The sequence below is a fragment of the Chelonia mydas genome, chromosome 7 (assembly GCF_015237465.2).
Source record: "Chelonia mydas isolate rCheMyd1 chromosome 7, rCheMyd1.pri.v2, whole genome shotgun sequence".
NCBI lineage: Eukaryota > Metazoa > Chordata > Testudines > Cheloniidae > Chelonia > Chelonia mydas.
The window spans coordinates 108992441-109015254 of record NC_057853.1 but is presented as its reverse complement, the minus strand read 5'-3'; the positions used below and the strand labels follow the sequence as shown (position 1 = coordinate 109015254).

The following is a 22814-nucleotide window of genomic DNA, read 5'->3' as shown; positions in this document are numbered from 1 at the left end:
CATTCTCCCTACATAACATGAGTTTTGGAGTTTTGTGTCTTGCTTTTCTTTCTTTAAAATGTCTCAATGGCACCTTTCTCAGTCTTCTTACACTGGTAATATCCTAGATGAGGCTCCAGTCCTGCAAACACACGCTTATGTGCTCAGTAGTCCTACTGAAGTCAACAGAATTACTCGTGCTTAAACATATACATATATGTGTTTGCAGGATCAGGGCTTTATAACTGTCCCTGTTCTTGGAGATAGCTTTGCTTGTATAAGCATTTTTTTTTTTACTATACATTTATTTTCATTCATATGTTCTGAGCTACATATCTTTCTATTCCTATTATACTACTGTATTTCAGAAAAAAAGCATGCAGTCTAGTCTTAACACAGTTCATGTCAAACAGGTTTTCATGCTGCGAGTTTAGGGCAGTGTACGTTTCACTTCATTCAAAAATATTGTTGTGTGTTCCAGAAATTCAAGACTAGTTCTGTGTTCCCCTCACATTAGCATTATTCCTCATTAGCATCCAAGGTTGTTCCATAGATGGCTGAATAGAGACACTGGATTTATGGCTTATTATAACAATCTATAACCCACTAACAACTCCCTACCCCCAAGCTACTTTTTCTTCTCCCTTCCCCCCCCCCCCTTCCCGCCCCCATGAATGGAGGGATGTTAATAGACCCTTCACCTTGAATAGTCCATTGAAACATGTGTTAACTACTTATGCTAAACAACCGATTCCATTTTATATTTGCTGTGACACTCCCAGAACTGAAGAAAAGCTCTGTGTAAGTTTAAAAGCGTCTCTATTTCACCAAGAGAAGTTGGTCCAATAAAATATATTACCTCACCCACCTTGTCTCTCTACTTCACTACAGATGGTAGCTATTTACACTCTCCTTGAAGTAGAACTATGATTACTTCATTGAAAATGCTCAGAAAAGTAGACAATTTATGTATTTTTTTAAAAAAAATCCAGTATGAAAAGTATTTAAGGTTCATTTTGTCTAACATCCTTAATGCAGTCATCCTTAGGAAATCTGTAAAGGATGCACAGTAGTTAGTGACTGATCAAAATAGAGTTCATTTGAAAGGTCACATTGTCATTATATGACACTTTTCACTGCAACAGTAGACAGCTTTTGTACCATGAATAAGGTTAAGATTCTGTCACTGGTATTTTTAGTAAAAGGCAGGGACAGGTTGGCGGCAATAAACAAAAATTCATGGAAGCCCACGACCTGTCCCTGACTTTTACTAAAAGTACTTGGGTGGATAAAGGGGGACAAACAGTGCTGCTGGGGCTTTCCGCTGCTCCAACCCTGCTGCTGCTCCTGCAGCCGGGGATGACCACTGCTGATCCAGCCCCACAGGGGCTGACCCAGTCCCAGCTGCTGCTCCAGTGGGCCAGGGACTGTTGTTCCAGCATGCCTGGGGCTGGCCGACCGCCAGCTATTCTGGGGGCTGCTGTTCCGGTGGCTCCGGGGCTGACAGCTGCTCTAGCTCTGCCCCAAAAGGAGTCATGGAGGTCCAGGAAAATCACAGACTCCATTACCTCTGTGACAGAATTATATCCTTAACCATGATTCACCAGCATTTATACTTCTTTGCTACTGTCATTCACCCTCAGTTGTTAATGCAATTTATAGGCACATCTTCCTAAAATATTGCCAGGTAAATAACACTTATGAAACTTATTTTGACAGATGCTTATTTCAGAAGAGGAAATGGATGCAGAGTTTTGATTTTTTTTTAAAGTTACCTATGGTCATCTTTTTTTAATTTTGTTTTGTACATTTGGCAATCTATTGTCAGTAATATTTGTAAAGAATTTCTATTGCCGAAAGATCTGGAAAAACACTAACTTACACAGAGATGTTCACACTTCAGCAGACCTGAAGAAGAGCTCTGAGTAAGCTTGAATTCTAGTGGTTAAAACACAAATTAGGACTCCTGGGTTCTATTCCTGGTGCTGTCACTGTTTTAGGTCCAGATTCTGCAATCTGATCCCTATCTCCATGCAGAGCCTCACTGAATTGGGATTGGATTGAGACACCATGTAGGTGTAAATTCTGTTGCCATTGATAAGAACTGCAGGCTCAGAGCCTTATTTTGGGCCAGTCACTAAATCACTCTGAACCTTACTTTACCATCCTTTAAAATGAGTATAAAAATTATGTGACAGGAGTAACACATAAGTAATATTCATAAATGGTTTGAGAATCTTAGCTGGAAAGCTGTAAGTGCAGAAGTACGAGAAACCAAGAAAAAGCTTCAATTATGGGATCAATTAAGTTCCTGGGGAGGGGGGCTATGTTTAAGCCTATATCTTTTTAATCTTTTAAAGTGACATTTCAAAGTTAGAAACTGAACAGTTTGTAAGCTTTTCACATTAATTTTGCAGAGCATTTGTTCCATTGTGGTCTCTTCTCATTCTGAAATCCTTGAAAATGCTTCACCTGAAGCAATTGATGCTGATGAGAAAGAAAGAAATGACTCTATTAATAGAGCCCTGGAATGGGTAAATGGATCACTGAATGAAATGCTCAGAGACCTGCAACCTGCTGACCAATGTAAAGTTGATGAGCTGCTTGGGTAGGTCTTGCATATTTTTTTCACTGATTTTTACTGTAGTAAAACAAATTCTTGCAAATAATTGTGTTGTAAATAAAATAATTTGTGCAAAATCTCAATATTTTTTCTAATGTTGTTCCTAATTCTTTCGACACAATATTTCTGGGATATTATTGCCACTAGAAGCCTTGCACTATATTATTTCCATTGCTGTATATTTTTATATAATATGAAGTTCATCCCAGCCTGCACAAAATCCAAATAAACCAGCATTGTGCAGAAATACAAAGATGGGAGTTAGGAATACACCTCTAACACACACCATACACACCCTACTTTTGGACTTATGACCTAGAATATCAGCCACAGTCCCCACATTGGATCTATGTAAGGAACTGATCCAATGCCCATTGAAGTCAATGGGAGTGTTTCCATTGATTTCAGTATGAGTTAGTACTGATCCAATGGTCTTTCCCTCAGCAGCTCATGGAGCTTGGGTTGCAATCGTCCTCAGCCATCAGCTCAGCCACTGCCTCTAGTGCCCTGCAGGACATAAGTGATGTGAAAGGCCTTCCATGGGACCTCAGCACTGAGATTAATTTCCCACGTAGTGTATTTACAAATCTCTGGTTTTGATGGAGTACTCTTTCAAAATAGGCCACTCTGAGAGGATATCTAAGGCTCTTACCTTGGGATCATTATCAACCTCCTTTTGTTTCTGTTTTAAGTTTCTGATTTCTGTTTTAAGCTTCCTTGAAAAATACCTATTCTGTAATCAAGTTCATTTGCATTTTTCCATACAAACTTCTTCTGATCTTAGAGAAATTATGAAGCCGTGGAGAATGGTAATACTTTTCCATTTATAATATATTTATCTGGTCTTTGGTAAGAAAAATTATAGGCTAACATATTTGAAAAAGTATCTGAAGTGCCCCAAAAGGTGTTTTGATTTTCCTAGTAAGGTAGAATCTCCTTCCTTAGAGGTTTTTAAGGTCAGGCTTGACAAAGCCCTGGCTGGGATGATTTAACTGGGACTTGGTCCTGCTTCGAGCAGGGGGTTGGACTAGATGACCTTCTGGGGTCCCTTCCAACCCTGATATTCTATGATTCTATGATTCTATGAAAAACCCCACAGATTTAGTTGTACAGTTTTAAAAAAAATAAAATTGATGTTTGCCTTGGGAATTGTCTAATAATATTTTATATGTACAATGTATAACATTTTTCATCCCAGATCATACTATAAATTGATTTTTTTTCTTCACCAAAAACCTTCTTTATGAATGGAGTCTCACTTTAATAGGAGAGGGCCTACTTGGTTAAAGATTGACTGCTCTTCACTCTGGGAATGGTGGTATGACCTCTCTTCATCCTCTGCAGTTGTAAGAGTTACTGGCAGCTACCTCTTGGAAGGGATCAGCTTTCTAACAGGAGCAGCTGCAGGAAGACTAGTAGCCAGGACTTCCTTTTTACTTGTTGGAATGGAGTACCTCATATACCTGACCGGTATAAACTGTTGCATTCCAAGAAAATTAGCTCTGTGGAACATGCTTAGTGGAGTAAAGCTTCACTATGGATGAAATTCATCTAATTGATGGGAGCCTGAACAAAACCATTGATTTACCACTTATATGGCCTTATTCCTACTGCACTGGGGTAAATTTCACTCTATATGTTGCTTCCATTGTATACAAACAACTAAAATACAGCCAATTCTAAAGCAGCAGCCATATAACCAGAGCTCAACTCTTGAGAAAGATGACCTTTTGGATAAGCAAATTAGGCCAAATTCTGACACTTTGGGGAAGTGCCATGGGATTTTTAATATCCGTGCAAAGCAAATAAGTCTTCCTTTTGAGGGTCTTCTCTGTATAGAGCTCACATTATTTACCGTGGAAGGATAAAGAGCTGAGTCAACCTTGCTGAGTTTGAAGGAGTTTTTGCACTTCAAGCTGGTTGTTTAGACCACTAAGCCATCTCCTCTGAGTTTCAATTCAATAGGATTTGAAATAGCTGAAAAATGAGGTTTAATTACTAAACAGCATTGCCGTCCTCATTTGAATATGTATACTTTGCCGTTCTGTTACTTCTGTCCAGAGTTTTCAAAGTACATATCTATTAAGCCTTATAACATCCCTTTGTGACGTGTATTATTAAACCTATTTTAGAGATGGCTAGACTGAGGCACAAAGAAGTTTATTGACTTTCTCAGGTTCACATGAGGCGTCAGCAGCAGAACCATGAATAGATCTTAATTAATTTCCCAGCATGTGCTTTTCCCACTAGCCCATACCTGCTCCTCATCTATTTAATAATATTCTTAAGCAACTAATCATTATGCCTTTTCTTTTCCCATCAGTGAATACTTTGCAAAGAAGGTAGAAGAAGAAAAAGAAAGAAAGGAAATTGAAAGGGAAGAACAAGAAGCAGCAATTTCTGCACCTGCATGCGTTCCAGCTTTATCAGCTGTAACACCATCTGGCAAAAAAAAAGGAGTCAAATTAGGTTTCAGTTGATTTTCTTCTAATATTTCGTGCAAAATAGGTATCAATAAAGATGCTAGCATACCTTCTGTAGCTCCCCATGGGCACTGAAAGGTAGCAGTGCTTCTCTACCATGCTTTTGTAGCAGGATCCCAGACCTCCTTCCTGGCCACTAGCTGCAGTTCCTCTCTACCAGAGCACCAGTCAGCAATGAAAATAAGTCATCTCCACTGCAAAGCTTGGGGAACGGGGAGAAGAGAACAAAGCATGCTCAGTCAGCCACATGGGATAGTGTAATGGAGCCTCTTTCCAGGTTGTGATTGGCCTAGTTGGGGGAGGGGGGGGTCCACTCTTCATCCTGGGAATGAGAATGGAGGAGGATGTGGATGAAAATGATGGGGGAGGAAGTGGGAACCATAGGAATAAGCAGGAAAATGTGAGTGGAATGAAGATGGGGAGAAGAAACAATGGGGGAAGAGAAGAGAAATTGGGGAACACAGAAAGGGGGAAGAATGGAGGTGAGAAGGCAAACAGAATACAGAGGAAAGGGGAGGGGTCTGCGAAGAGAGGGAATCAGACAGTGAGGCAGTGTGGAGAGGAGAAGCAGAAAGAATAAAAATGACTAAGGAGGGGGAAGAGAAAGTGGTATGAGCAAAGGAAAATGGGTGGTGGAGACCAAAGGTAATAAATATATGGTCAAAAGTAAGGAGAAAGAGTATGTACATGCTGGCTTCCTCACTTCCTCAGAGAAATGGTCTCCTTTCTATTATCTTCTTTCTGTGGAATTGGAGAGTGAGCCATCACCTCTGCTGATGATGATGCTTCATCATGTTTATCTTGTTATTGACTTCTTTCTTATTTTGTAAGATCAGTGTAATTTCTTGAGATTGTTTTATAGGTGTGCACGTTAATGCAAATATACATCTATTGTCCAACTTAGATTATTAGTTATGCTATCCACAGTTATCATGTCCATTCTCAGATGTCATCTTTTGCTTCACACAGTAGTTTTAGTGGGTTTTGATACCCAACTGTCATTGACTACTTAGTTTCAGTAGTTATCATTGATTTCTTGCTGAATGTAAAAATCGATAAATTCACACTTATTTAAGAAAATTTTGGCTATTAGAAGTCAATGGGTGTGGCTACTGATTCACAGTGAAGGGGTAGTAGATACTCAACCGCTGTTAGCTGGTTTTAGAATGTACTCTGTCTGGTTGCATGTGGCACAAAAGACCATTTCCTACAAAGAATCTTTGGAGAACAAAACAACTGTTTGCTTTAGCTTTTGATCATTCATTTACTTCATCCGTATTGGTGCTGCACTTTACCCTGTGGGTATAAGTGGTGTAGAATCTATCACATGCTGTAAATATGTGATAGAAGGTTCTATTTTGGTGAATCTTCACTTACAATACTACAAATGTACTCTGTTGCATTTGTATTTTGTTATTGAAAATTGCTCTGCAATGCTGGTATGAAGGGTCAGATTTTCAAAAGAGCATGTATTTAGGAACCAAAATAAATGATAAGATTTTCAAAGGAGGTACGTTGGATGCTGAGCACTTTTGAAAAATCTAGCCCAAATTGTGGGTGTTGAACACTTGAAAATCTGGTCCCTTCAGTTCATGGCTTAAGGGTGCTATATTCTTCTTCTTAGTGTACATGTTACTTAGCAGAAAACAGAAGGTGCACTTTGTCTCAAAGAGCTTATAATGTAAACTAGATAAATGCAGAAAATGATGAGAACTAGAAAGGAAGGGAGGGATGAGGTTTACAACAAATAAAGAACATGCAAAACATGCTTTGCATATGGAGTTTGAAAGATAGATTATTACATCTAAATACAGAGAAGGGCAAAAGATAAGATCTAGAAATCAGTGGTTAAAAGCTAGCTGAAGGAAGTGAATTTTGAGGGATTTAAAATCAGAAAGGAGGTCGAATGCATTGTGCAGTTGGAGATCAAGATAACCCCAAGTGATGAGAGCTGCAAGATACAACAAAAAATGGATTCATTAATTGAAATAAACATCAAATTAATCCTTAAAATCATAGTGCATCAATTAATATGCATAACATTTAATGCAATATTTTACTTATTTGTAGGATGCTGATATTTTAGGTGCACAACTGAATTTTAAACTGGTAAAACATTTAGTAAATATTCTTAATCACGTTAGGGAAGAAGTGTTCTGTTGCAGAGAAACCAATCCCACCTGCAGAACCCATTGAACCAGTGCTCTGTGGCAGCATAGCCATTGGAGGATTATCACTTGCTGTTGCTAAAACTGGTGCCACCATTAACAACACACCTTTGTATTTACATCTTGCACTGATGAAACATGATCAGGTAATTGACAATATTTTTTTTTTCATTTTGTCTCAGCTATAGTCACTATTCCAGAGTTGTGTACTTCAGGAATGTTCAGTGAAAAGCTGTATAGTTTGATCATTGTCAGATGACTCCTTATATGACATAATCCAAAACTCATTGAGGTCAATGGAGGGAATCTTTCCACTCACTTCATTGGGCTTTGGATCAGGTCTGTAACGAAAATAAACAAGAAAAAACTTGGTTAAACAATAAGAGTTAAACAGTCTTATTTTCACATGGCTTTCTCAATTTCAGGATTTGCCTAAGGAATTGACTGTGCCACTACCAATGGTCACTCTGTTGAGCTGTGGAAAATCGTCATCTGGAAAACTGAAGTTAATGAAAGAAGTGATGCTTATACCACCCACAGAGTTAACAGTTAAACAAGTACTGTATGCTACTATTTGCACTTTAATTTTATGACATCATAATTTATTGACCTCATACCTTTTAGATACAGTCCTGAGAAAGTGGGTTTTTTATTTCTGTTTATGGGTGAGGTCAAAGTTTCCTTAACAAAATGTTATTGCAGAACTGAATAGTTAGAATATGGAATGTTTTGTATTGCAGATCTCCAAATATAAAATATGTGCGTCTAGTGGATCACAGGAATCAATTCAATTAAAAGCAGCAGCAGAGTTTTGTAATACTGTGGAAGCATATAATAGGCTTGTATAAAATGCATAATATAATTGGTAGAATAGGCTTGCCATTCATAGGTAATAAATCATATCATTCAGTGCATAGCACACAGTAAAAGGATGACCACAAGAAAAGTACACAATAAGATATAAAAATTTTTGTGAACAAATCGTTTTTAAAATGAAACGATGTAGAAGGGAAAGCAAAGAGGAACAAAAACCCATTAAAGTGGCAGGAAGGGTGGATAAGGGCAGGCTGGGTCAACACCTTATTTGCTTAACTGTATGTGGCATTAAAGAATGTATCTGCACAAGATGCCTACATTAAAGCTGTACTCTGTTTTGTATGCCAGTGACCTGAACAAAGTAGCTGAGCTTTACTCTTGTTGTTTATAATTGTCACCATAACCTATTGTGCCTTTCAAAGGCATAATGCCTCCTGGGTGCTTGAGTGGGGAGCAACGAGAGATTCTTTGCTACAACATGCAGTAGCAAGAATAGCGTGCCCCCTGTGTAGTTACGTTATTGACTGTGACCTCTGCCTCCACTAGTGCACCTATGTAGGCATGATTAACATAATATGAAGGCATATGATTTATGAAGGGAGGGTTAATCTTTTCCTTATTCAGTTGAAGAGGAAAGATAGTCTTGTAGTTAAGCAGTAGACTATGACTGAAGATTGGAGTTCATTTTCTGACTGCCACAGCCTTCCTGTGTGAGCTTAACCTCTTTGTTCCTCCATTCCTTGCTTGTAAAATGGAGATCACAATACTTTCCTACTTCACGGAGTTGGGGAAGATAAATACATACGTGTTTCTGAGGTGCTTAGATGCTAATCTCCTAGGGCTTGTCTGCAAAAAGACACTCAGAAAAATTAATCCAAATTAACTAAAAGTGTGAATTTAAAGTAGGTTAGTTAAACTGCATTAAAACCCTGGGTGGACACTTTGATTCAGAAAGAAAGTGGCCTTAATTCACTTTAGCGCAATTGACTTTGGAAGTGAATTACTCTAAAACAAATTAAGACCATTTTAATTCTGAATAAGAGTATCCATGTAGGGGTTCATTGCAGTTTAACTAATCCACTTTAAGAATTAATTCAGATTAATTTACCAGAGTATCCCTGTATAGACAAGCCCTTACATAGATAGATCTAGGGAGGTGCTGGTTAGTAGGCATGGGCAGTTATACAGATGATATTTGGTCCCTGAATATCATCTTCCCAACAGGCTTGTGATCCTATCCACTGGGGACTCCTTCTCCCAGCACATCCCCTTAGTTGAAGTTATATATTATGAGGTGGAGCATAGACAGGTAGCCTTCTTTCCTGGTGCCTGCATCACTTTTTGAGTTTTGAGGCAGTCATCTAGCTTTTCCCCTCCTCTTAGATCTTAAGGGGGCAGACCAATGTGTCTGCTGGTTGTTAATTCAGGTAGGGTTCTTCTTAGGGTTCTGCTTACTCCCATTCAGCAAGACAAGGAATCATTGGTCCTAGCTCCACTGCTACTGACCCTCTAGCACTGGAGAAGCTTGACCATATCAGAAGGCCATGGATAATTTGTGATTTGTGTTTGTGCTAATCAGACCTATAGAATAAAAATGTGCACTGGAATGTGTGCATTAGGAGCTACATTTTTTTTGAAGAAAAGAAAATGTTCTCATGTTTTAATTTACATTCTTAATGCAAAATAATAATTCTGTTTTGGATGATTATTGTTATTTAATTTAAAGGGTACCGAAAGGCTTCTGGAGATTCAGAAACAAATGATGAGGTTGCTGGATCCTGTAGTCAAAGGGGTAAGATAAAAACGAATCCTAATTTAATAACTTGTGGAGTTAATACTGTTGATATGCTTCATATGGCCTCTCTAATACTGAACATAAGATTTATTATATGACATTCATATCTGTTACCTGTGTATATTGAAAAATGGGCCTTGTATCACATTTCTATCAGTTTTGTGGCATTAGGGTAACCAGACTTCCTGATAGTATGAGCCCCGATATTAGGGGCTTTGTCTTATATACCCAACTATCCCTTCCCCGCCTCCCCCTGAAAAAAAAGTGTCCTGATTTTTCACACTTGCTATCTGGTCACCCTAGGCACAATATAGTAAATGCATTTATTTCACGCACCCATATATTATACACACATTATAGCAGAGCAATAGCTCTACTATAGTTAAGATTAAGGCCAGCTTTCTGTTTAAAGCTTAATTGTTCTAAGTGCCCTAAAATCTGTAGGGTAATTAGATCGCCTTGAAATTTGGTTTTTTGAAGGGGGCGGTGAGATAAGGTCAGTGACCCAAATTTGGAACCATTTAACAAAGGTTTTCCGAGATACAGTTCCAAGAAAAGTACAAACAAAAAATAGTGTTTTATGACGTTCACAGATTCTAGCAATTTTGAAGTTTGAAATCCACCCTAGGCAGAAATCTAAGCATGAACTGTAAACAGTTGTGAAAAATCTGCTTCTGTCAAGGGTGTTTTTTGTGATATGTAATCTAAGTGCAGCAGAGTACTCAGAAGGTGCTGTGACTGTTTTTGAAAAGAAAATAAATTACACATGTGAGTGGGAAGGAAGGGGTGACGGGTGCAAGAGTAAGTGGTAACAAGGGAAGAGAGGTTTGGGTCTTCAGTGAGGGGTGGGAGTATTATGGGGAGGGGAGATAAATGGAAATGGGTGGAGGGAAGGGAAGAGGGCTTGGGGACTCAGCTAAAGAGGAGAGGGCCGGAACTGGGGGGGTGGGAAAGGAAAAGACAGGAGGGGTTGGAGAATATGAGGGGTAGGAGAGGAAGTTGGAGTTTTAGGGAACTGTGGACTTGTCAGCCCTTCTGTGTACATGTTGGACTGTGGTGGAGCTCTACACCATTGCTGGCTGTGTATTCTGGGATCTGGAGGACCCTGCTCGTCTTTAGGTGACTGAGCCCCTCTCCCTGAAATCTAGAAAATGAGTAGTTAACATATACCTCACCTGTGTGTGGAGTGGGTGTGAATGGGCAGGGCTAACCAGACCGTGTGGTGGAGGGAGCCCGGTTTGGAGGAGGCTTGGATTGGGTGGAGCTGGGGCATGGCTGGGGAAGCCTGACTGAAGCAGGGGCAGAGTCCCAGCTTGGGATGGGTAGTGGGAGTGAGGAGCCAGCTCAGTGCAGCTTGGGCTATATAACTAAGGTGGTGTGCCACCTTCCAGTAAGCTGCTGCCTGTGATATATGCATGCAGCAGCACAGGGCAGGAGATAGGAAGGAGCAACTTCTGGCTTCTGAAGTGCTAACTAATGGCTTAATGGGATGGGGAAGGTTGGGGAGGGGGAGCTGGAAATGTTGGTGGAAGGGCTATATGTTGTGAGGAATGGTGGGATAGAGGGTGGAGGAGTGAAACACACCAGTCTCTCACACTCAAAGTTATTGTAACCACCATGTGTTAAAACTGTCAAGGTTTGGGGACGTAGACCATGGATAAGTTTTCTATGACCGGCCTTGGTAGCAACTACACATTGCAAACATTTCAAAGCACAACATTATCCCTATTCCACAACAATAAAATGTACAGAATGGGGGAGGAGCTATGAAGAATCACATTGCAACTATGTGATCTAGTGGAAGACTACTGAACTGGGACTGTTCCTAGCTCTTCCACTGCCCTGCTGGGAGACTGTGGGCAAGTCACTTCACCTCTCAATGTCCCATCTGTAAAATGGGGATAATGACGTAAAGTTCTTTGAAGTCTAGTGATGAAAAGCGCTATGTAAAACTAGGGGTTTTTAATTATTACCTAGCCACAGAAGCATATCCGGTACAAACCTAGGTGAAAACTACAACTGTCTGAATGAACACAAACATCTACCAACAAACCCCTTTCTCCAGATCATTTACCAATCCTATTCAACTTATTCATAAATGATCTGGAGAAAGGGGTAAACAGTGAGGTGGCAAAGTTTGCAGATGATACTAGACTGCTCAAGATAGTTAAGGCCAAAGCAGACTGTGAAGAACTTCAAAAAGATCGCACAAAACTAAGTGATTGGGCAACAAAATCGCAAATGAAATTTCATGTGGATAAATGTAAAGTAATGCACATTGGAAAAAATAACCCCAACTATACATACAATATGATGGGGGCTAATTTAGCTACAACTAATCAGGAGAAAGATCTTAGAGTCATCATGGATAGTTCTCTGAAGACGTCCACGCAGTGTGCAGCGGCAGTCAAAAAAGCAAACGGGATGTTAGGAATCATTAAAAAAGGGATAGAGAATAAGACGGAGAATATCTTATTGCCCTTATATAAATCCATGGTATGCCCACATCTTGAATACTGCGTACAGATGTGGCATTAGAAAAAGTTCAGAAAAGGGCAACTAAAATGATTAGGGGTTTGGAACGGGTCCCATATGAGGAGAGATTAAAGAGGCTAGGACTTTTCAGCTTGAAAAAGAGGAGACTAAGGGGGATATGATAGAGGTATATAAAATCGTGAGTGGTGTGGAGAAAGTGAATAAGTAAAAGTTATTTACTTGTTCCCATAATATAAGAACTGGGGGCCACCAAGTGAAATTAATGGGTAGCAGGTTTAAAACAAATAAAAGGAAGTTCTTCTTCACTCAGCGCACAGTCAACCTGTGGAACTCCTTGCCTGAGGAGGTTGTGAAGGCTAGGACTATAACAGGGTTTAAAAGAGATCTGGATCAATTCATGGAGGTTAAGTCCATTAATGGCCAGGATGAGTAAGGAATGGTTTCCCTAGCCTCTGTTTGTCAGAGGGAGGAGATGGATGGCAGGAGAGAGATCACTAGATCATTACCTGTTAGGTTCACTCCCTCTGGGGCACCTGGCATTGGCCACCGTCAGTAGACGGGATACTGGGCTGGATGGACCTTTGGTCTGACCCAGTATGGCCGTTCTTATGTTCTTAAACATTTCTCTTTGTTTAAAAAAATTAGAAAATGGCAATAAACTTTGTTAACACAGAGGTAAGGTTGCCTGATGATATTTTGTGCACTTCCAGAACATCGAGTTCATCAAAACTCAAACATCTGAAAGCCAGGAAATAAGAGTTCAGGTAAATACTCATGCAGCCTTAATTGTACTCTCTCTGAGTGGTGCCCATAATACACACACTCCCAAGCGCTACCTGGACTTGCCCTACGCCCAAACACACAGCCTACTCCCCTGACAGAGTATCACAGTTGTCAAATTTTACAACTCCTTCACACTTGCACATAAGATACCACCTAAACCTATATTTTCCCCTACCCAACATTAAACCCACAGAGTTCTTTCATATCCCACCTTTCTACTGTCAATACCCATGGCAAGAAGACCCCAGTGCCCTACTGACACAACCTACACAATTCTGTATTGAAATGATGCGGATTGGAACCTCAAGGTATCCATAAATCTCTCTCCTTTGACAACATACATGAGGGGACTCAGACCCAGATCTCTTCATATCAGAATCACAGCTCTTCCAAGCTACTGCATTTTATTCTTCCAGCATTTAGTACAGCTACACTACACAGTGAACCCAGCTGGAATGCATACAGATAATTTCCAGTGGTTATTGCCAGCTCTAGGGGGCATTTACCTTAATTCTGTATTTTCTGGTTTTCAGAAGTTTTAGTTTCACTGCACTTGACATTCTGGAAGGGCATGAACCAGGCAACTTAAGTGCGTTAACAATGTCTTTTGCCATTTGTCTCTCTCTCTCACACACACACACACACACACAAACCCCTGTTTGGTGACATTGAACTTTAATCAGAAATGTAGAATAGAACATTTTCACAAACACGAGACAACCCTCTATTCCATTATCCTTACGAGAAAAACTGCAATAAGAAGAAAACACATTCCAGCATAAGTACAATGTAAAAGAAATGACCCTGCTCCTGCAAAGGCACGTTTAACTTTACACACAAAATAGTTCTACTAAAGTCAGTAGGATTATTGACAAAGTGTGTAAAGTTAAGTGTGTGCATACATTTTTTGCAGGATTGGGGCCCTAGTTATTCTTCAGGTGCATAGTCAGTCCAGATCCACACTTTTGGGAGAACATATGCAGTTGGCACAGAAAGTGAAAATTTTCTGGAAAAAGCAGCAATGCACATTCTTCATTGAAATGAACATTTGGAGAGGAGTTATTGTGTGGTATAAAACAATATCATTACTTTGTACTATACACAGAATACTCCTCTTCTATGTTTTCCAAAATAATGTTTTCTAAACCTAAAGGAGTACACTTAATGTTATGAGATCAAAGTTTGATCAACTTTTTTTTTTTGTTTCTCTTCCTGAAATAATTATGTAATTCTTGGATTTTCCCAAACAAAACTGCTTCATTGCTTTTTCTTCAATGCCAACAGTCCAACCCTCAGCTAACAGATAGTAAAAAAGGCAGTGCGCGTAGTGCAGTGAAAAAAGCTCTGGTAAGAAAACATATTTTAGTTTTAAGCTTCCAGAGGATTATCATGAACAACAGGAAGCCCAAACATTCTATGTTATAAAATGTTCGTTTACAGCGGCCCCTTTAAAAGGTCAAAGTCAAGACTTCTAAATTCCAGATAGGACACATTTTGTATAATCTAATAGGAAGTGTTTTTTTGGATTCTATTAGCTAACACTAGACATTAGCTAGACTAGATGCGATAAATTGACCCCCGCTGGATTGATCGCTGCCCGCCAAACCGGCGGGTAGTATAGACATACCCTAAAACTGCAGTGTAGATGTTTGGGCTAGGACTGGATCTTGAGCTCTGGGGCCCTCCTCTCTTGAAGTGTCTGAAAACTCAGGCTCCAGCCCAACCTGAACATCTACACCACAATTACACAGCCCTGCAAGCCCAGTCCCTGCGAGCTCAAGTCAGCTGAGACAGACCAGCCACGGGTGTCTAATTGCAACATAGATGTAACCTTAGCGGTATCTGTACTGGGGCTTAGGTCAGCTTAACTACTTCTCTTAGCGACATAGTTAGGTCAACCTAAGTTTTAGGTGTAGACCAGGCCTCAGGAGGAAGCAAAAATAAAGAAATTGAAAAGAAACAATTTAGAGAAATCATATGAAAATACAAACTTAAGCCTTATCCTGGGAATACGATAGCATTCAGGTGGACTCATGCACTATCTGTTGCAGGATCATATTCTTATCTTAATGCTATATCTAGATAACTATGAGTGAAATAAATTGCCTTTTCACTTCTTCCATCTGGTACAAGACTCTCTCTCTCTTACACAGTAATCTGAACTGTACCCATCTCTCCAAATTTTATATTTGAGAGAAGGTCCCCAACTCAGTCTCTGTAGCTAGTCTTCTGCTCCTTCTTATGGGTCTTACTCCTTCAAGACCTCTTGAGTTTAGGCAGAGACACTGTGTCACCTTCCCAACTAACTCTCTCCTCAACAGAACCCAGTTCTGCTGAGTTACCTTGGGAACCTCATGATGTCATTCAATCTGTTTAGGTGGTAGCAACAGTTTACCAGTCTAAGATTTCAGCTATACTTTCTAGTATATTCAGTAGTATGCACTGTAACCTGCTGACAAGCATGGGCTACCGCACATGAAGGAATCCAAGTTGCATTGTGGGACAGAGCACTCACAAATGAATTTGTAGTACAAAGGCTCTACATCAAAGTAGAGGGGGGAATCTGAAGTTCTGAGGGTATCAGTACATATACCTGTTGTTAAGAACAACTTATTTATTACATAGACATGGTCCCATGAGGTCCCTGAAGGAGAGTTCTATGTAAGCTCGAAAGCTTGTCTGTATTACCAACAGAAGTTGGTCTAATAAAAGTTATTACCTCACCCATCTTGTCTCTCTAATATCCTGGGACTAGCACAGCTACAACACTCATTTATTACATAACATTTATAGCAGTAGAGTTTATAAAGCAACACAACTTTTGTAGCTGGTTAAACACCAAAGCAGAGCTGAGATACTTGATTTAGTGCCAATCTGCTTATGGCTAGTATATTCCCACATCAGAAACATTATGCCTGATGTTCAACAAGATAAAGACCATACCATAGCTATATTTCCTGCAACATTTTGTTTCCTCATGAGGGCTTGAAAGAGCTGTACTATTTCTTAATGTTCCGGTACCTCAACGTGACACTACTGGATGAGGATAACTGAGTGGGAAGTGAGTTTGAAATGTAAATGACAGTTGGAAGGAAAAGGCATGATCTATAACAAGGGAAACTTTTTCATAGCATTCACCACTTGTTAATGGAGATTGGGAGGGGAGGGGATCCACAGGGCAATCACAGATGTGCAGACCAACTTCCATTTGTAATTTCATAACAGACTTTTGGCAATTACAAAATTTGCTTATATGGAAAGGCAATATTAAGAGAGCCTTTACAGTATTTTGGCTGTCTTTTAATGAACTATAGCACCTGGAAACAGGTGAGCCAGAACCATGGGACCTGCCATAGTTTTCAGGCTAGCCTTCCTTCCATGGACCAGCTTTTGGGAACCTCTCATTACATAGTGTATTGTCCATAAGGTTTTCAGTATCATTTGTGAGAGGAGAACATTATATTTTTCTGAGCTGATGTTGACTGAAATCCTACTGTCCTATAGCTACATATATGTTAATACAGATATTGTTTCTGTTTTATTTCCAGCCACCAGTTTTAAAGAGAATATCCCATTTGGGGTGCTTAATAACAGGGTGTGATAGTCTAGAACAACCTCTGATATTAATGCAAACAGCTTGCAGGAATCTCGGTCTGGAACTAGGAATAGATGTACATTTAGCAATAAACTGTGCTGCTCATGAATTGATGGACTATGTAAGTTATTTTTAATATCTCTTCTTTAACTGATTTTCAAGTGATTGCTTATTCGTTTTGTGGTAGCACATAGATGTCACAACCGCATTGTGTTGGCAGTGTACAAACATACAACAAACACAAGTCTTCTGCCCTGATACACGAGGCTTTGAACATGAGGCCCCCCGGTGGTGTGCACCACCCAAGACAGCAAAAATGTTATGGGTGAGTGGAGGGAAGCAAGCTTCAGGGAGACCACTCAGTTGTCTCATGCCCTTGTGTACTATGCAGCAGAGCTCTGTAGTGACTCTGCATATGAACATGGGGAACAAGGGGCAGCTAGTGCGATGAGATATACCCATACCTACTAACAGAATGGGTCCACAGGAATAAAACCTTGCATGGAGCAAGGCACAATGGGCCATGGCAGCTATTCCTCCTTATGACCTGGCGTAGCAGCTGTGGCTCGCTTCAAAGACACTTGGGACAGTTGTGACGAAGTCATCTATCCCTTTTCATGTGGAGTGTGGTCCATTATTCAGGATTTGGCCTTGAGAACTTAAACACTGAAAAGCTAATTGTGCCAGCCAGCTCACTCTTATTTTTCTTTGTTTGAGACTTTTCTGATCAATCGTAGCAAACTGCTTTAATGGACAAATATTCATTACTAGTTAAATTGAGCAAGCCAAATTCATTGCACTTATGACCTAAGCTGGATGCGAGTCCAAGTTTCCAAAAGAGCCTTCGCTCATACCAATGTGCAGATTAATTATATGCCTAGCTTCCACCCCCTCTTGCCTTTAAATGTCTAAATATCTTCATATTCTGCAAAGTAATGGATTCCTGCTGTAATCCATTCACACTATTCTTCCCCTGCCCCCGTATTTTATTGTATAACACCTGTTACGTTTTAAGGCTATACACACATCAAGGTGTAGGGTACAATCTACTCTGTAAAACAAAAAAATGTGCAGCAGCAAGTCTCAGATGTGGGCCCATGACAGGGCTAAAAATAGCAGTCTAGGTGTTCCTGCTGGGGCTGAAGCCTGAGCTCTGAGACCCAGTGAGGGGGGTGAGTCTCAGAACCAGGCTCCAGCCTAGCAGGAATGGCTACACTGCTATTTTTAGTCCTGTAGCACAAGCCCTGTGAACCCAAGTTAGTTGACCCAGTCTCTGAGACTTGTTGCTGCAGGTTTTTTGTTTTCTTGCAGCGTAGATGTACTCAAAGACCTGTTATTGCTTGGTACAACTTCACCTATTGAACAATAATATGTGGCACTCTTATAATTGGCTGTCAACATTTCTATGACATATTCCTATTTTAGCAGTGTTTATAACTTGGTCAGATTTATTTACCTCAGGCTGAAATTTTGAAAAGTATTTTTTGGGTGTTTTTAAAGTTTAGAAATCAATCAAGATGCTTTTTATTTAGAAAAGGTTATGTACTATTCTGTCTGGCTTAGTATTTAATTAGTTTTTTTATGTTCTGAGTGCTGTCAATGACAGAAACCCTTCATTGTTAATATCAGACATTTTATAAGACGCTTGTGGTGTGTAACAGAAACTGTGCCAACTGAGGCCAATTTGGCACACACAGAAATCCTATTTTAAGATGAACAGAACCTTAAATGATGAAACAACGGGAACTGTCATAACATTAATGGTATGTGAAGGTGATGAAAGCTAAAAGTTCTCCTGCAGTTTGACATTCTGCCATTAATTCTACCTCTACCTAGACAGTATTGCCAACCTCAAGTGTGCAAAAATCATGAGTCAGGTCCCACAAATCACAAGAATGGCATAAAAACAATATATTTTGCTTCTTTTTCTTTGCCCTCTGGTTTCTGAGCCTTTAGAGTGCGCTCATTTCATGTTTTCAAGCTTTTTTCTGCACTCATTAAGGCTAGAAACTTTGTGTGGGGTATGTGTGTGAAAAGCTCACAAAATCACGAGAATTGGCAACACTGCCTTGGACATGCAGAGGTCTAAAAATAGCAGGAGGTAAACTCCATCCACCTCACACAAAGCCTGAGTAAATAGCTAATGGGCTGTGGACTGAAATAAGGGCTATGTACCCTGCATTCACCTCGGGTGGGTTTTGTGGCCACTGGATCTGCATGATTGCGTGGAAATTGTTTACCACAAAATTGCTACCGTTTTTATCTTTTACACATTTAACTTATGTTTTTAGACCAAAGGAAAATATGAAATACTGACTGGAACACTCAAGAGTCCTGATGAAATGGTCGATATGTATGTGGACCTAATTAATAAATACCCCTCTATTATTGCATTAGTAGATCCCCTGAGGAAAGAGGTAAGAGATATTTTGAAAGCTTTTAGATTATGCTTTGGGAAATATATTTTCTAAGGGAAATAAGAAGCCATACATAAACACTCGTGGGTAAAATTCACACCTATCCAGAGGGCCAGTACACCATTTATTCACCACCTATATCCTACTTAATCCCCATTCTGAGAGCTTAAGTTGTACAAATGTGATGCATAGGCCATATGTTAACTCTCTGCACAGGCCTTGTGTACTCATCAGGAACCGTGGAAGGAATTTCACTGAGCTTGCATGTGTTTACCAAAAATTAAAACCATAAAGAAAAAGTGGCATTTTTCACTCTCTTGGAGACCCACAGAATGAAAATTTATGTCAGACTTCGTTCACATGTCCACAAATTGGTAATATGGCCCTTAGTTTATATACATTTGACATGACACTTGATAGAAATTAATCCTGATTAGATTCATAGATTCATAGATATTTAGGTCAGATATAATGCAGATATACAATATATAATGTGTTTTAAAGAATTAAATGAAAATGAAGTTCTGGCAGATTCTACTTGCTAAGCCGCTGTCATTTGAATTACACATCCTTTCTTGGGTGCTCATATAGTATTTTAGATACATTGCAAAAGTGAAAAACTACTTGTGAAGCAGGAAAAAAGAATTAGACATAGCTGTACATTCCTAAGAATCATTTAGTAATAAGTTGCTATGATACTATCGCACCAACATTTACACTCATACTGCAATATAAACCTATATTTGACAGTGCTGCTCCACAGCATTAAAAGTAGTGGTAGAACCACATAGAATTAACTGGAGTATATTAACATTAGATTTAACTACCAATAAAATCAAAATTAGAAGAGACAAATGGATTTGGCCAATAAATTATAATTAAGTAGAATATTAAATATGATATTAAGATATTTATATGGATGAAAGGGACAGATTTTATACATTTAAATATCAATGGTTTTATCATTGTTTCCAATTATGTTAATATATAGGTTTGCTATATTTCAAAAAGACAAAAACCCAACTATAGCCATGGAAATATATTTTCCACTGTTCTGCAGCCACATAATTTTATGTGGAATCTATCCCTTGGAGCAGAATTGTGCACCAAATCCCTAAGCTTTCATTTAAAAACAATGTAGCTTTCTAGCCTTCATGCTTATGAAGAAAACCTTAAAAATGTGAACCAAGGGTAAACCAATGCAATGTTATCTTCCTGAATCTGCCCATAGCCTGAAACAATAGCTCTGAGAGGAGTGAACTGCCCCATTCATCTCAATGAGTTGTTGACTCTGAAACCTAAAGGTGACCATTTAAATATGAACGTTTAAAACAATTTCATTGCTGATCATCCTAGCAGAAATGTATAGCTAGCTTTGCTTCTCTCAAAGTTCTAAACTGATTCACGCCCTTCCCAAGGTGCCAGAAGCCCAGATTGTTCCTTAGCTGCCAAAACTTCCAACTTCCCCTGACAGCTGCTGTGATGAAGTTACGTGCTTTCAATATAGAAATCTGCAGAATATCAAAAATTGAATATGGGGCAGCTTAAAATAGTTCACTATTTAACAAAAACAAATGACAAAGCTTATTCACAACACAGCTTTTCCACAAACATTTGAGCATTTTAGAATTATCACTAATCTGGACCCATTTCATCGTCCATTCTTATACAGCAAAACACTTTAGTGAGTGCTTAACTTTAGGCATGTGCTTAAGTGCCATTATCTTCAATGTGACTTAAGCATGTGCTTAAATGCTTTGCTGAATTGGAGCCCCACATAGTGCAAATTTCTAATTACAGATACAGATTCTGTGTGATTGGTAGAGCAAGAATTATGAACTGAGGAAATTCACAAACCTCAAATACATCTGAGAATTTTACCATCTATTCACAGATAATTTGTGAACAGAAAAAAGGCACTTTATTTGCTGTTCTCTCTGAGTCTGACTGCAGCTCTTATCTTCCTGTCTTGATACATGTCATCAGGCCGATTTTATGGCTACTTCCTGTTTCACTATTTCATATTTAAATGAGATATGGATTTTAAAATAAATTTCTAGCTATTTAGCCATATTTTATATTGGATCAAGTGCCTGGAAACTATTTATATTCCATTAGTTTTCCTTTAACCCAAGTCTGCAGGAGTGTAATCTGGGTAGCAGACACCTACATTCAATTCATTTTGCAGTAATATATTAGCTGATGCTTTTTACCTGTGACTAGCTCTCTTCTTGCCTTTAGCAAAATCCCTCTAGCCAAACAAAATGCCAGTGATATATTTGATTTGTGTCCGCTAATAAAAATAATTTCTCTGTGTGAATGATAGCCCTGGGGCAAAATCCTGGTCCCACTGAAGTCAATGGCTGCTTTGCCATCAGCGTTAGTGAGGTCAAGATTTCACACTTGGTGTTCCCTGTGCACCCCACCACCACCTTATTTTCACCCCTCAACATTTTTTTTTATTGTTTTTCTAAATTTGTCCTTTAAACAACTAATTATTTACTTTACTGTTTACCCAGGATGGCCAGCAATGGAGCAATATATGTAAGGCTGTTGGTTCCAGATGTTATTTGATTGCAGAAGATGCAGCCAAAAGTATTTCTAAACTTGTGGAGGATCAAAATATAAATGTACCAAAATGCAGTGGCCTTGTAATAAAATATACAAATCAAACCAAGATATCTGACCTCACTGAACTTACCCGACTTCTAGATGGTGAGTAGTGGAAAAGTCTGAATTTCAAAACCCTATAATGAATACATAAGACAGATACACCTATGCAATCTATAAATATGTAATATTTCACATTTAAATACAGCAGTTGACAGTTTAGGACGTGCTTGTTAAAAGAAATTAAAACTCATGGCTTGATTGCCAAATATATTTAGGAGTTAATATATTCTGAAAATATTTAAGGAATCCTTATAATATATTCCAGTGCTTCAAATGCTCCTGAGTGATACTGTGCCTGTCTTGAATGTGTATGTATTTTCAAGCTATGGCTAAACTTTATATATTCAGACACCAGAACTGAAAAACAAACATACAAACAAAAGCTGAACTGGAGGAAGCTGAAATGTTACCTATAACAAACAAACAAAACCAGATTGGTCCACAAATGTAGTCTAGACAGATAAATTAATGATTCTCTGTTATTGACCCTTGGTCGTTACTGTATGTAATGCTTGGGGGGGGGGGGGGAGGAGTTACATTTGTCAATATCTTATTTTGTTCTTTATAGGTTCCCAGAGACTTTATGGATACGTTTTTATATATCTAACTGTTCCCCTCCTCCCTCAAATAAAACAAAATAAAAAACCACCATGTCAAAAATCAACGAACAGTGAGCTTTAGGATTTAAATCACACCAGGTGGGAGGGCTGCTTTTCATAGTGAAGAGAAATCACTTCTGCTATGCTAGAGAATACATTTAGAATTAGAATACAGTACCTAGAACCCCATTCTACCATCTGGAATACATTGCCAAAATGATCAACTCAGCCTGTAGTAGTTATAAGAATTAGAGCACAGATGCTCGGTCTCACCTTAGCCAGGCTGAAAGGAAATAGTTTTAAGGTAAAAAGAGAAATAATAAAAATGCAGACAGATATTATATTGCAACAGTTAAACTGATGTTATTGTGTACTTTTCTATCAGGA

At 39.1% G+C, this 22814-nt stretch overlaps 1 protein-coding gene across 1 annotated transcript in view; it reads left to right on the top strand.

Moving 5' to 3' along the window:
- ENO4 (enolase 4) overlaps positions 1-22814 on the top strand; it is a 31705-nt gene that overhangs the window by 5622 nt on the left and 3269 nt on the right. The window contains exons 3-10 of the mRNA XM_007056319.4: positions 2397-2587; positions 4926-5071; positions 7230-7399; positions 7679-7810; positions 9796-9861; positions 16692-16859; positions 19030-19155; positions 21675-21870. Of these exons, the coding sequence (XP_007056381.2) occupies positions 2397-2587; positions 4926-5071; positions 7230-7399; positions 7679-7810; positions 9796-9861; positions 16692-16859; positions 19030-19155; positions 21675-21870 (1195 nt within the window). The remainder of the gene's footprint in view (positions 1-2396; positions 2588-4925; positions 5072-7229; positions 7400-7678; positions 7811-9795; positions 9862-16691; positions 16860-19029; positions 19156-21674; positions 21871-22814) is intronic.